Consider the following 14,742-nt stretch of genomic DNA (forward strand, 5'->3'; position numbering starts at 1 on the left):
TTAGCTGCACCGTACACACACAGCCATGCAAATGTTATCACTGGGATTCACAGTGGCTTGTGGGAGAGGTTTGCCAAAATGGCAATATCAGAGGTAAATTTTGCATTTTAAGCCCTGTAACAACAAGCCCACTTTTACTGATAAATCTTCCATAAAAGCCTATTTCCCAGTTTTGAGTTACGTGCTAATGTGATAGCTTCTAGCCAGTCTGATGTGTTTAATGTGTGGAGGAAATACCACCCATGTGCTTCCTCCTCCTGGAAGGATATGATCCATACTGTACATCATAAAGCGGTGCTCAGGATGTGAACATACTCCAAACTTGAATTACCTTACTCTGCTCTACCACCACACTGGAATTATGGGTGAGACACTTGTTGATAAAAGAAATGGAGGGAAGGATTCCCATATGTTTTCAAAAATTTTCTGCAACTTTTCTTGTTGTTCTTACATTTCACAATACCCAGCAGTCCTCCAGCAAGAGCACTTTGCTTTTCACGGGAAATGATTCAGTCTGGGGCAAAAATATGCTTTTCTAAATAAACAGATTATGTTATATAGCATGAAAGCTAAAAAAAATAAAGTAGGCTCAGCATGCCTACACCCTGCCTGCCATCACCAAGCACACAAACATGCCCAGGCTTTGCGTGGATAACATTTCAAGTGCTAGGCCCTCCAAGAGCATATGTCAGTTTTCTCTCTCTCGGGCCCTTTTTCTCCTTTTCCTGGATTTTTGTGCCTGAACATTTGCTCCCAGCCCAGTTAAACTCAACGCTAATTTTGCCACTGGCAGTGTTAAACTCTAAACAGCCTCACATCGTAACTGCAGCCTCTTTTCCATTCTCTTCTCCAACCTTCCCTCAGTATCACATTTTCTTCCAAATACATCCCTCCTTGTCTCCAATGACCTTATTTATGTTTCTGCTCGCTGGTGGTGCCCATCACTGGCCTGTAATGACCATGGTGCAGCACCATGCTGGTGAAGGTTCTCCCTCCCTCACATATGTTTTACACGCACAGCAGCACTGGAGACAGCACTGCCAGACTCATGTGACTCATGTCTTGCTGTGCTCACTTGCTCAGCCCCGTTTCCTCAGTCAGTCCTGAGCACAGTGCCTGCTGCAGTGTGAGCAAGAAGAGGCAGGGCACCAGCAGAGCTTCTATCACTGTCAGCTGCAGCATTTGCAAAGAAAGAGCAACCACATCAATATGTAAACCTACTTTCTATTAACAGCATACCCAAAAAGAAAAGGCAGACACAACTCCACGTGCTTCCAGGAAGCTCCTCCAAGCCAACCAGCAATGCCCAGCAAAATCAAAGGAAAGATACCTGTATTCCATAATGGGCATCTTGCATATAAATATGTAAGCCTCTAAAAACCATTACTCAGTTATGAGCACAAAAAAATATAAAAAATACATACTCTTCATCTTAGCCCCAAAATGTTTTCATTACTTAAAGTCTCCTTCTATTGGCTACTGAAAGGGAAAGAGCAAATTTCCCTCTACTAAATGAATACATGAAAACTCTTGTATCTGGCTGCTCATGAGCTCTTGCAGGGATAACTCAGGTCACTGATGTAACACTGAGGAATACATCCAGCTACTGAAAAAAAGTAATGATGAACATCAATTATGTCAAGAAACATCTGTCACTGTTTAAAATACTAAGGAAATCATCCATATACAAATTAGCTAATAAAAGTTAGTTATATTACTGATAGCTAAAATACCAGATGTCCTAAAAGCACTTGGTAATCCCATTACATAATATATTATATGAGATAAAAACATGAATGACATCCTTCACATATTATATAATGACCTATATATTGCTATGGGCCTCATGAAATATCCACTTGGAATCTGTCTTAGCAAAGGCCGCCTTTAGACTGCTTTTATCAAGTCAGAATTCTTGATGTGATATCTGTAAATGTTATTACTCACAATGCAAACAGAAAGCACTATACCTCGAGCTTTATTTATTTACATTGCCTACATGTTCACTTAAAATCAGAACTTGATGCTGTCCTGTGGAAATCATAGACTGACTTTTTAAAATAAATGTTGCCAATAGAGTTGTTACACACATTCCTCACTTAGCAAACCAAATACACAGTGTTATTCTTAAAACTGCAGTCTAGGGAATCAGATCCCAGTTTTATTCCAGTCAGCAGCAACTCCCCTCGCCTCCAGAAACAATTTGAATAAGCCAATTCTGTAACAAATAATAAGATAGGTCAAGAAATTTTTGGTATGGAAACTCTAGCAATCCCATTCTTTTGATATTTAACATGAGTTACAGTAAACACAGGAGGGTTGCTGACTGGAATGAAACAAACAGCGCTGGCACATAGCCTTTCAAATTTTATATTAGTTTATGAGAAGTCTAAATGCTAATTTACACAATTATGAATCAACAATATTCATTTCAGCCTGACTCTGTCATCAGTGTTTTAACTAAACTGACATATCAATAAAAATGTGAACATAACTTTTAAAAAGTTAGAGAAGATACATTCCCAGTCCACCAAACTGAATATGGTTCCACCACAATGAATTAAACCCTAATGTATAAACAACAATGTAACAAAATTTATATGACAGAAATTATTATAAGCTTGTATATAAGAGCTAGAATATGTGACACTTAAGTGACCAGAGCAGATTTGGCATTCAGCCCTGATCTCAGAGTTGCTGGTTTGTGTGCACTTACTGTTATTCACATAGTCTCCCCTCCCTGAGGGACTCGAATACAAATCATATGGTGAATGTAATATGTAATAGCAGCGCAAGATGCATTTGGTTCTTGAGGCAAGTCTACAGCCAGATGCATTAGGAGCTGTGGAGCGAATACCCAGAGCGAGAAAACTGAGACACAACATTTCCACAATATTCAAGAAAGTTCTGAAACATTTTGAGGCATTTATTCAGCCAAGGCTTTCCCTGACTCCAAAATGATTTCGCCAGAGAAAGTGGTTTGAATATCTGAAGTGGGGTTAATTCCTAAATGTGGTTCTTTATTTTAAATGTAAACAACTAAAAATCACAAAACCCCTCTCAGAAAAGGTTCTGTGCTAATTCCTCTCTACTTGTCAGTGAAGCTGCACTCAGAAAAGTATCCATTGCTGCCTTCTACTGAGCATTCTCACGTTTTGTAGAAGTTAAGTCATCAAACTAATAAAGAGTAATGCCTAAAACTACAGGTGGTCTTGAATCTCTCTGTTGACTAAGAACTGTTGTTAAAATATAAGTTGCCCTGCCACACAGAAAATACAGTCAGTGCAGGTAACCAGAGCCAGCTTCTACCACATGGGCTCAATCCTGTTCCCACTGAAGTCAATGGCAGAACTCCAACCCGTCTAATGGGAACGGCAACAAGCTTTCTTCTATCTACTTAATACAAATGAAGATACTCATCTCCTCTTTGACACATTTTGGGCTCAAAGCCATTGGCTGACACTTGTTTGGTTCTCTGCATGTATGTGACTCATGGGATAATATAATGCCTGACTTCCATTCTGCCAGACCTGTCTTTCTCTGTGGTTGACTACTAATTTCAGAGGCAAGATGCAATACTGCAGTAAAATAGGATGGTGTTAAACTAAGAAAATTGGACTTACTGAGAATAAATGAATCAGATTCCCTTTGTGAGGATTCCCTTCCAATTAAAGAGGTATACCCACGCAGACCTGAAGACATCAGCCCATTGCACCCTCATAGAGTAAGAAATCTCTAGCAAAGTACTTGGCAGTAAAGGCAGTGTAAACATACTGCCTTTGCCCCACCAGGGGTAACCTGAGGAGCAAACTAATAATGGAAAGGACATAAAAAAATCTGTATTCCAAACAGCTGATTTTTATTTCAGGCTACATACACAGATTGCGTTACTCTGGATATGCAAGTGTTCAATCAGCTGAGCATATGCTGATTTTCCACCAAAGGTGTAAACTCTTTGAGATATGGGGTGATTTTCTCTCTTTGGATCCATAGACTAAGATTGAGAAGTGTTACCATAAAATAATAATAATATAATATGGACTGGAAGGAAATACCTGAACAGACTTTCTGGTTCTTCCAAAGTTTCTTGTGATATGCTTATTATTACTAAGTCTTGGCTTCGAAATGCAGTTACCTTTGGTATGATACAGCAAACCACACTGTAACACTGATATTTGTGTGGTGTTTGTATGCAATTTCAGGTGTATAAACATGGATTTCATTACGAGGGAAGAAAGACGCACCCAAAACCAGAGATGTCAATGTATAAAACATTATTTTTTACTTTATTGTACCAAGAGAGGGCACTGGGCCTGCTTCTCCACCCTTTACTCAGGCTTTTGCCATTCTTTTCACCACTGAACTGGGTCAAAGCCAATTCAACCAATAAATCCAAATCAGTAAGAGCAAAACACCTGCTTTCTCCTACCAGCAAAGCATCTCTCATTGCCCCACTTCAGTGCCGAAATTTGTTCCTTTCCTCCAAACTCCTGAAGCGGATGAATGAGGAAAACTCCTCAAGGGCAAGTTGCTTGTTGAAGCAATAAAAAATAAAAGACTGAGAAATCGTGGCATTCCTCCACCACCCCCAACCTGCTGCAGGACTTTGCTATGGTCATGAACAATCTCTCAACTCTGTACACAGTGCTAGCAGACAACGACTCCCTTCGTCCTCAACATGTGATTACTTGCTCAGCCTCTCAGTCACTGCCCAACCCCCGCCTCACCCCCTCCATGTCCCCAGCCCCATGTCTGGGACTGGCGAGGGGCAGGGGTGGAGAAGGAAGGACTGCACAGCCCCAGTGGTGCGGCAGGACAGGCAGAGGCTTGGCAGCATTGCAGCAGTACTGTGTATAAAAGGAACAAGCTCAGTGGGAAAACCAAAAAACCAGCCAGCAGTCATGAAGACAAATGTTGCTGAGTACATACACCCAACAGCACCCTCCCAGAGCTGGAGCTGATCAAGCCTTTGCCTGTGCCAGGCTAGTCTTGGTGCAGGGTGCCTGTATGCAGGGAGATGAGTGGAAATGCCACATGTGAGAACAGTCTCTGCCCACGGTCCTGTCACACTTACCCATGTGTGGCCCGCAGCACAGCAGAGCAGTGCAGCTGCTGCCTGCCATCCTCTGCAGCAGCACAGACTGGCAGCTGTGCTCACAGGAGTGTGCTGCTCCAGACAACCCGCAGAGGTCCCTTCCAGCTCCAACTGTCCTGTGATATTTGGAGTGGACAGTGCATAAAATCCTTTCCACCATCTAGCTTGTGTAGTACATGCCTAAATACTGCTGAAACAGGCAATGCATGGGGTCACGTGTGAGACTGGAGCACTGCAGGACTACAGGCCTTGACCCTGGTGCTAAGGCACACATTCCTGGACATGCTGCTCTCAGAACTTTTTTCATCTGGGCAATGACTTAGGGACTTTTTGAAGGCTCAGCAGTGTGCCAGAGTAAGAGTTTGGCTAGAAAGGAAGAGAAAATGGTAGATCTGCAGCTGGGAAGGGCTGGGAGGGGGCTGCCAAAGCAAAAGGCAGTCTGCGAAAAGCATGTAGAGACTGCAAAAAGCTCAGTGCTGTGAGAACTGTTTTGTCTAAGCCATGACTGAGGGCCTTGTCGAGGACTCAGCCTACAGTTAGGGTTAGGATTAGAGAGCACTGCTCACTTTTGGCACTGTGTTTAAGGCAAGTGTCTCTAAACACTTTTCTGCTATCAATAATTTACCCTTCGTACTATTCTAGAGCATTCTGTGTTTATATAACTATTGAAACACCTATGTGGTAGATAGGTGATCTTAGTTTTGAATCACAGAATGGCTGATTCTTCTGTCACTGAAGACTAGTTTAATCTACAGTTCATTTAAATTAATGGAAAAAATCTGCTTTGTGAGGCCATAAATGATTTGCTGAAACTACACACACACACGGTGAGTCACAGTTCAGAACATAACTCAAACAACCAGGACTGTATTCCCATGCTCTTAACCACTAGATTACAGTCCCTCCCACATATACCCTGCAATAATCTTTGCTCAAATGATAACAGCATTTCCCCACTTTACACGTTGGACAGCATTACTCAGTAAGGCACATCCTACCCGATGGGTGTAGAGCTCTGCAGGGCTGGGGGAGGAAGGAAGCACAAGTAAAAGTCATTATTTTTGCCCAACACCACTAGAACTTAACTCTCTCCTTGGGAAATTACTAGCTCTGGACCCCGCAACTTACATGTAACTGAAAAGGGAAATCCTTGATCCCGATTTGCATTCATCTTTCACCCCCCAAGCGGCGAGTGCTTGCAGACTCACCATCACAGTGGATTTCAGAAGAGCAGCCTTCATTTCCCTCCCTTTCATAGCCAGCATGAACCCTGCTGGGAGGAGGCAAAGCCCCTCGGAGTACACCCATCCAGCCCAGGGCCAAGCAGGACTCGGGGGCTGCACCTGCACTAGGCTGAAGGCGCTTCGGGAGTCCAGTCTCATCCTCATGGCCCGCGCACCGCCGGGTCACACACTTGTGAGACCAATTCTCTCTCTCTGGGGTGTTTAATTTCTGCTGTGATGTGCCGCGCTGGACATACACAGCACGAGGGCAATGGACACACCGTGGAGCAGTGAGCTGCGGGGAGCGCGGCTCTCCCGGCTGGATCCCCTCCACGTGAAAGGTCGACACGGACGCTGCTGAAGGGCCACGGCCCGGGGCAGCCTTCCCTCACCCGCCTGAGGCGCAGTCCCAGCCCAGTCGCGGGCCGCCCGTTCGGGTCCCGCCGGAGAGAAGGGCGGGCAGCGCCCCGGGACCCCGCTGACCCCCTCACAGGGCGCCCGGGCACTGCGCCACACACCGGGGACTACTTCACCTCAGGGCCGGCCGCCACCACGGGGCAGCTCCGGGACGGGACGGGACGGCCCAGGCGCAGCCACCTCCCCCCACGGCTGCCCCTGCCCGCCCCACCGCCGCCGCGCCTCGCGCCGCCTCCCCCCATGGCCCGCGGCCGGACCCCGCCTGCCCCGGGCCCTGCCCCGCGTCCCGCCGGCACCGAGGGGCCCCGGGGCGGTGTCTCCAGCCCCGACCCCGCGGGAGCGAAACTCCCCGGGGGAGGGGAGGGGCTGCGTCTTGCCGGGAAGCGACGGGCAGCGGCAGTGCTGCCGGGCGAGCGGGGCCCGGCCCTGCCCGCCGCCTGTTTCGGCCGGGCCCCGCCGTGCCCCGGCTTCCCCCCGCGCCCCGCTGAGAGCCGCGGCGCCCCGGGCGGAGCGCGGGCTGCCCGGCCGGCCGGGCCCGGGACAGCGGGCGGGCTGCGTGTCCTCGGCACCCGGCGCCTCCCTCGGCCCTCCCGGCCGCCCGTCCCCGCAGCCCGCCCGTAGGCCCCCGGCCCGGCCGCGGCGGGGTGAAGGGTGAAGCGAGGCGTGACTCACGGGCACACATCTGACACCGCAAGCGTTTAGGAAATTGCCGCTTTCTTAAAGGCAACCTTTACCACTTTACACTGCCAGTGTATTTATTTCTCTGGGGCGAAAACCGGGGAGTTGCACTCCATTAATGCGTTTCAGTCACCAGCCCTGGCAGGGGATGCAGAAGTCGATGGACAGCTGGATGCTGGTCTGGAGGAAGAGCTTTTGGACTCCTGCTACAGGAGAAGGACTGGAAACAAGCAGAGAGGCAGATGGTTATGGTAGAATATATGCTGTTTATTTATGAAGGTAACCAGGACTTCTGACAAATTTTATATGCAGTTCCCCCCTCCCCCCCAATTAAAAAAAACCACCAATGTGTGTGCATATACATACACGTATACATACCATACACACACACTGCACACACATACACACGCTGCCAGCACTGTGCTCTCACTGTTGTGCTTTCAAACAGCTTCATACACCTTTGTTCTCCTCTCTCGTCAAGACTTACTTCAATTGGATAAATTGTTATGCAGCTACGACACAAGGAAGAAATGTTCTGCCTGGCTACCAGAATGCCCAGGGGGCCTGTTTGTTTGTTTATTTTTCTCTCACTCTGGGAGAAGCTCCAGAGTCCAAAGGTGCAGCAGCACCACTTACAAGCCTCCTTGCCCCACCGCAGGCATCCTGCAGCCCCACAACCTCTGCTCTGTTCCAGGCACTCCTGCCTTGGGGTTGGGAGGCAGCAGCCAGTACGGGACAATGTGAAGAAGGCAACACACACTCATACTCACCCACCCATACAAATAATAAAATAACATTGCAGCACAAGGGCATAGTCTCTGTCACCAGATAAGAAAGTTGTGTGATGGCAAAGACCTAAGTAAGGCAATAAAGTATAACTAGTGTACACGAACGGCTTTCACATTACATGAGGCACAGTTTGGATGGACAGAGACTTGGAGAAGAGCTAAATGTCCTGGAATAAAGCAAAATACACTGAAAGTTCATAGTAAATACCCGCATCTATAGGTATTTATTCATTTGTGCTTCGCCACGTCGTGACATACAGTACAAGACACTGCTGCTCTTTCTTTTGATGGAGAGAGCTCACCATACTCTTGCAAGCTGCTGCTCCATCAGTCCCAGGCTGTCCATTGGTCCTGCAGCGGTTCTGGCCCCTTGACCCCCTCCCAGCCAAGGCAGGGGACAGGGCTCGGAAGAGGCAGCCCAGCCAGGCTGGGACAGTCCTGGCAGCAGTCTGGTGGCTGCCCCACACCTCAGTGCTCCTAACGGCCGGCCAGTGCTGCACATCTCTCAGCCTCAAGTCCTCTTCTCATCGCTGACTTCCCCAAAGCTGCTCCTGTCTGCTGCACTGCAGGCCAGCTGGAAGGGGTCTGGCAGGACACCCCAACCCTCAAGTCTGCACGTCCCTCATTCTTCCTCCTCGCACTCTGCAAGGCTGGAGGGCATAGCAAGCCCCAGAGCTCCTGCAGCCAGCTTTTAAGGCACATCTCGGTTGCTATGCATGCTTTATTACTGTTGTTGTTGTTATTATTATTATTATAGTTATTTACCCTGTGTAGACACGTGGTCTTTTACTTCTTCCCCTTGCCTTTCTCCTTAGAAAACTCACCATGTTTTCAGCTTACTTCTGTGTCATCCCTAAGGCACAAGCCTTTTAATACTAGAGCTGCCTGGCTTCTTGTATAGGTCGTGAATTGATAAAAAACAAACAAACGAAACAAAAAAAAACCAAAACAACCCCCCATTCCCCTCCCCCCGGCACACCGCGCTTGCTGCGCGCCGGTACACATAGTATCTGTGCGCGGGCAGCGCAGCCCGGCCGGTCCCGGCGCGGCGCTAGGCGCAGCTGCCCATGGCCTTCACCAGCGAGCTCTCGGGCAGCTGCCTGAAGATGCCCCGCAGAGTCTCCAGCTCCCGGGTGAGCTGCTCCACTCGCTTGCGCAGCCGCTCGTTGTCGGTGGTGAGCTCCAGCACCTTCTGCTGCGTCTCCACGTTGCGCTGCTTGGCCTTGTCCCGGCTCTTGCGCACCGCGATGTTATTGCGCTCCCGGCGCACCCGGTACTCGTTGCTGTTCTTGTCCACTGTCTTTTTCGATTTGCTCCGGTGGTCCGAGGGCATCATCTTGAGTGTGCCCGCGGCGGGCAGGCCGCCGGGAGGGTGCGGATGGTGCGGATGGTGCGGGCTGGGAACGGGCGTGGGGGGCGGCGTGGGGTGCCCGGGCTGGAGGTGCATGGTGGTCTGGGCGCAGTGGGCGATCTGGTACTGGAGGTGTGACGGGTGCTGCTGCGGGGCGTGATGAGGATACAGGGCCGACAGGGCCGCCGACTTCACCTCCTCCTCCTCGCGGGGCTCCTGCTTGATCACCAGCGGCCGCAAACCCGGCGCGGCGATGCGCTCGTAGAGGGGGTCGAGCTTGCCGTCCATGTAGCCGGCCACGCAGCCGAAGAGCGGCTGCTGGTGGTGCTGCGGCTGGTGCCCCGGCGCCGAGGCGGCGGCGCCGGCTCCATGCATGGTGTGAAAGTCGAAATCCCCGGCCAGGATGGCCTTGGCTTTCTCCTGCTGCTTGCTGTGCTGGAAGAGGTCGGCCAGGAACTCGTCGTTGAAGGCGGCGGGGTCGATGTAGGCGCTGATGTCGATGGAGTTCTCGTTCTCGCAGATGTCGCCGAGCTCCGCGCCTCCCGCAGCAGGTGCCGCCGCCGAGGGAGCCTCTCTGTAGCTGTAGGTGCTGCCGGGCAGGGGAGTCTGGAGCTGGTGGTGCTGGCCGCTGCTCATCGGGGGCCGGGAATCGACCTCGTAGAAATTGGCTTGCTCCATGAAGCACCTACAGTCTGCCGGGCATGGTGAAGGGCTCCTGCAATCCAGGTTTCGAACGAGACGACGACGGCAGCGGCGGTGGCTCTAAGCAATCCCGCGGCACGGTGTTGCAGGGCACGGCTCGGTGCGCCCGGAGCCCGTCCCCCGGCCCAGCCCCGCTCCGCTCACTGCCTGCCTGCCCTGTTGCTAGTGGGCTGCCGCGGTCCTGCGTGCCGTATATATACAGCCCGCAGCAGGGCCGGGGATCGCCCTCTAGTGTCCAACCTCCTGCTGGGAACCTTTGACCGCCGCGCAGCCGGGTCCCAGCGCCCCGGCCGGGCACAGCCGACCTCCCGCCCGCCCCCGGGAGCCGCCGCACCGCGGGGAGAGCGCCCCGCACTCCTCGCCCCCCCCCCCCCCTTCCCGCCGCCGCCCCGAGCTCGGCGGGTGCTGAGCGCTGGATGACTCCCACCAAGGAGACTCCGCGCCGATAAGAGGCCCGGGGAAACGGCGCGGGGACTTTGCGCCCGCGCTGCCGGGGCCGCTCGGCGGGGCAGAGCGGCCAAACGCGGCCGGTACATTCCCACCGCCCGCTCCCGCCTCTGCGCCGAGAGCTCCGGGCCAGCGCTACCCGGCCGCGCTTCGCAGACAGTCTCAAAGTTCACCATCATCCGCGCATACTTGCAAATATTTGGCCAATCGGGAATATTCGCCCCGTCGGGTTTGGGACCCAAGGCGCTGCGTCACTGGCGGTGGTTACCTGCCGGCAGCGCCCCGTAGCCGGCGGGTCAGAGCAGCCGAGCGAGGGCCGAGCGCGCCGCATTCCCCCGCGGCCCGGCTTCATCGGCGGGACCCGCGGAGTCCGGCCCCGAGCGCCGCTAGGACCTGTCCGGGGATGGCGCCCGGCGGACAGGGGCGGAGAGCTCTGTGGCCCCGGAGGCTTCCCGGCTCCGCTGCTCGGAAGCGATCGGCCGGGCCGCCCTGCCGTCTCCGGCGGTCCCAAGCCCGGAGGAGCTGCCCCGCCTGCACGGAACAGCCCGAGCCGGGTCACCTGCGGGCCGCTTCATCCCCCGCACGAACCGAGCAGGTAAATTTAATGACGGATTTCCCCAAACGCACACTCGGCAATCTCGACCAGTGCCGGGCACGGGCCGCCTCCCAGCCTTGACCCGGGATAACCGCGGGCGCAGCTGGGCCCGGAGCCTCCAGCGCAGCGCTGCAGTGGCCAGGTACCCATGGCCAGGTACCCATGTGTACTGCGGGCGTGTGCCCGGCCCCGCGGCGGCAGCCTTCCCAGCCTCCGTTTTCTGGGGGTTTTGAAGGCGATCAATGTTTCCACAAGTGCGGGACTGGAGAGCAGCTGCGTGTCCCAGCCACCGCTTCCCGCCTCGGGGATATGCTCCTACATGTGGCTCCTGCGTACAGGCTACAGCCATCCCAGGAGCCTCCGTCTCAAGGTTCAGTTCGGCCGCGGCGAGGATGCACAGAATTCCTCCTGCTGCCATCACTCGCAGTCCGCAGAATAGATGAGTCTATCCCTCCTTGCACAGCACCCAGGTGCACCTTGGGGAGTCCCAGGGGCATTTACCTCTCCTGGTCCTGAAGGTCCCTTTGAAAGGACAAACCAAGCCCCCTGAAGCAGGTGCAGGCTTAAAATTGCTACAGAAAGATCTGCAGGGAAAATGAATCAAACACAGTGATGGCTGGAGGAAAAAAATGCTGCAATTCTTAGTCCTGAGTGTTTTAGTAAAAAAGAAACTTGTGACAGTAAATTCCTCAGAAAGGGTTTTACAGACTTCTTGCAATTAAAAATAATTGACAAAGGATTCAACAGGAAACAAAAATGACAATGCACCAAAACCCCATGTTTTTGTTTCACACAATGCAGGTGTGAACCTTTGTTTCATGAGCAAATGCAAGGCCAGCAGAGTCAGTTGGCACACTCCGGTGTCCTCTCAGGAGAATGGATTCTGTAATTACAGCAGGGAAATATTAATGTACAGATTACGGAGTACACTTTTCACTATCAATTGAAAAAAATTAATTCTTTTTTTTTTTTAGATGCAGTCAGTATTTTCTAAAATTATATGTCTTGGCTTCAGTGCAGTAGCAGTGCCTCACAGGGCTGCTTCCACAGGGAGCTGCAGCACTGTCTAAGCAACCAAAACACTCATAAGAACTCTGAACAAAGTCCTGGTACAGAGGAAAAGCCTCAAGTCTGTGACAGGAGTGAGTTTTGGGTGTTTCAGAGTGGAGAATAAAATGTCCCTGACTGCACCCAACTGTCCAAATTCAGCTTGTTCAACTCAAGTGAACCCATTTCCAGAAATGGGACAAACACAGAGGTGGACTTCTTGCCTGCTGGGAGAAATATCATCTGGAATAAAAGCTGGTAAGTAGTTTATGTTCGGAGCTTTCAGGAGGCCTTGTCTGACTCTGAAGGCAGCAGAAACAGGAACAGGCCATGAACATTTAAAATAAAAAGTCAGTGCTGCATGAAACAGCAGAAGGATAACTGAGAAAGTGTAAGCAGAAGTGTATAACTAAGCTTGTGATTTAATAACAATACCTACGCTTCTCTAGTCTTTAAAATGCTCTCACATTTTATAATCATTCTGAAATTAAGGCCTAACTACATATTAAAAAAAAAATTAAAGTAAATCAGAAAGTTTAGGATCAGATTCCATTCCTAATTACTGTAATTAACGAACAAGTCCCCACAATTTAAGGACTGGTTTGCTCAGTTTGGTTTTGTTTTTTTTACATAGACCCCTTTTATCTAAGTTAAAAACTTTTAAGTCTTCTATTTTTACATGGAAACCTAAATTCCTGTTCAAATTATTTTAATAAGGTATCAAATGAAGTTCCCAGACTTAGCAAAAAAGACATCTTTGTCTTTTTATTTTCCCTCCCTGTTTGAAGACAAATAAAATATTTAGAACTGGATCATCCCCAAACAAGCACAAATCCTTATTTCCACATTTATATCAACAGTGATTGGTACCAAATATTTCAAATATTAAAGAGAAAACTTGTTGCTTAAGTTACATGAACCAGGGAGCAGATTAAGCTAAGAGAGGAAGGATACGTGTTGCATACGATGGCTCCCTGAAGCAGCGCTGTCAACTCTTGAGGGTGCTATTCTTCCATCCCAAAGCAGATCTTGCTGTCCAGAAGCTCAGGGAGGGCAAGCGAAGGGCTCCGCAATTTGAAACAGCACCAAGAGTCATCTATACCGAGTCAGCTGCACTCCTTATTGCTTAGGGAAGGAAACTGAATAGAAGAACATAACTGTGAAGGAATGTGACTATCTAAGTTCATTTGTGACAATATATTAAGAGTTTTTAATTGCACTGGAACACTGAAGTCTATTTCACCTGAACTTTGCTCCTGTGTTGTTCTCAGGCCTTTCACTCCTGTGGGCTGCAGAACAGGTTACTGGCTGCAGGATGCAGGCTGGCCCTGCAGGCTGTGGGCAGGATGGTGCTCTGCTTGCTGATCCAACAGCCTGGCCGTTTGCAGAACGTAGCATGTGGCAGCCCTGTTAGGAACCAGAGTGCAACTACACATTTATTTTACTACCTTGTTAAACCAGAGCTTTGCTACTGACAAAGCTCCAGACAGGAGTCTGCACGCAAAACTTTTTGGGGTGAATGGCAGCAATGGTCCAGCCTCTCCTCTCTCCCCACCTGCAGAACTGATGGGGGGAAAGAAGAACTATTTGGCAGGGGTGAGCACTGTGGAGCAGAAAGGATGGGATAGCTGTCCTGGGAGTGACAAGGGGATATTATCCTCAGCTGCGCCCTAAGTGCACCTGGGGAGTAGGCAGGGATGGAGCAGCAGTGGTTTCCTATGCAAATAAAGAGCTGGCAATCTACCATCTTACTTGTTGTGGTGTACTGAAACACAAACTTCTCCCCCCTCCTGTTGTGTTTTCTGCCGCAGGGAGGGGACACATGATACTGCACATAAAAGCTGCCACATATGACAATTTTCAAAGGAAAAGACTTTATATGCCAAAGCCTTGGAGGCCCATAGATCAGTATGCAGCAGTGTATGACAAGTCAACCAGAACCTTCCCTTCAGCTGAGAAAGGCAAATGGGGAGCGCTTACCATTTTTTAATGTGCATTTTGGCCCAACAACAGATGATTTAATGACTTATTACAACTTTTCTCCTTTGGAGAAACACAACTCCAAGGTGAACCAACTCAGATCCATGCTATCTTCCTCTTCCTTTTTTGTATCATTCCCCTTTTCAGGGTCTCTATGACCATGTCCTCAATTCTTGCTATCCTTGTACTCTACTGACTTCTGGCTCCTCTGCTGGGAGCTCAGCCCTTTGCAATTTCCAAGCTAGGTGATCGAGAGCATCTTTTCACTTACATTTACCTGATAACTGCTCACTTCTATTCAAATGACCCTTACAGCCCAATCCATTTCCAGCTTGTCACCTGTAATCTTGCATCAATCAGTCTGTGAAGTTGTCTTATCCATTCACAATCTTTGCATGGTTAATGAGCCATTGCATACG

At 50.1% G+C, this 14,742-nt stretch overlaps 1 protein-coding gene across 1 annotated transcript; it reads right to left on the reverse strand.

Moving 5' to 3' along the window:
* Positions 1 to 9,252: 9,252 nt before the first annotated feature.
* Positions 9,253 to 10,363, reverse strand: CEBPA (CCAAT enhancer binding protein alpha; the record flags this gene model as incomplete). The annotated part of the gene is made up of 1 exon (XM_082290277.1): positions 9,253 to 10,363. The coding sequence occupies exon 1, from the start codon at positions 10,228 to 10,230 to the stop codon at positions 9,253 to 9,255; it is 978 nt and encodes a 325-aa protein (XP_082146403.1). The 5' UTR covers positions 10,231 to 10,363.
* Positions 10,364 to 14,742: the final 4,379 nt, after the last annotated feature.

This window comes from Coloeus monedula, assembly GCF_965178545.1.
Source record: "Coloeus monedula genome assembly, chromosome: 13".
NCBI classification, from domain to species: domain Eukaryota; kingdom Metazoa; phylum Chordata; class Aves; order Passeriformes; family Corvidae; genus Coloeus; species Coloeus monedula.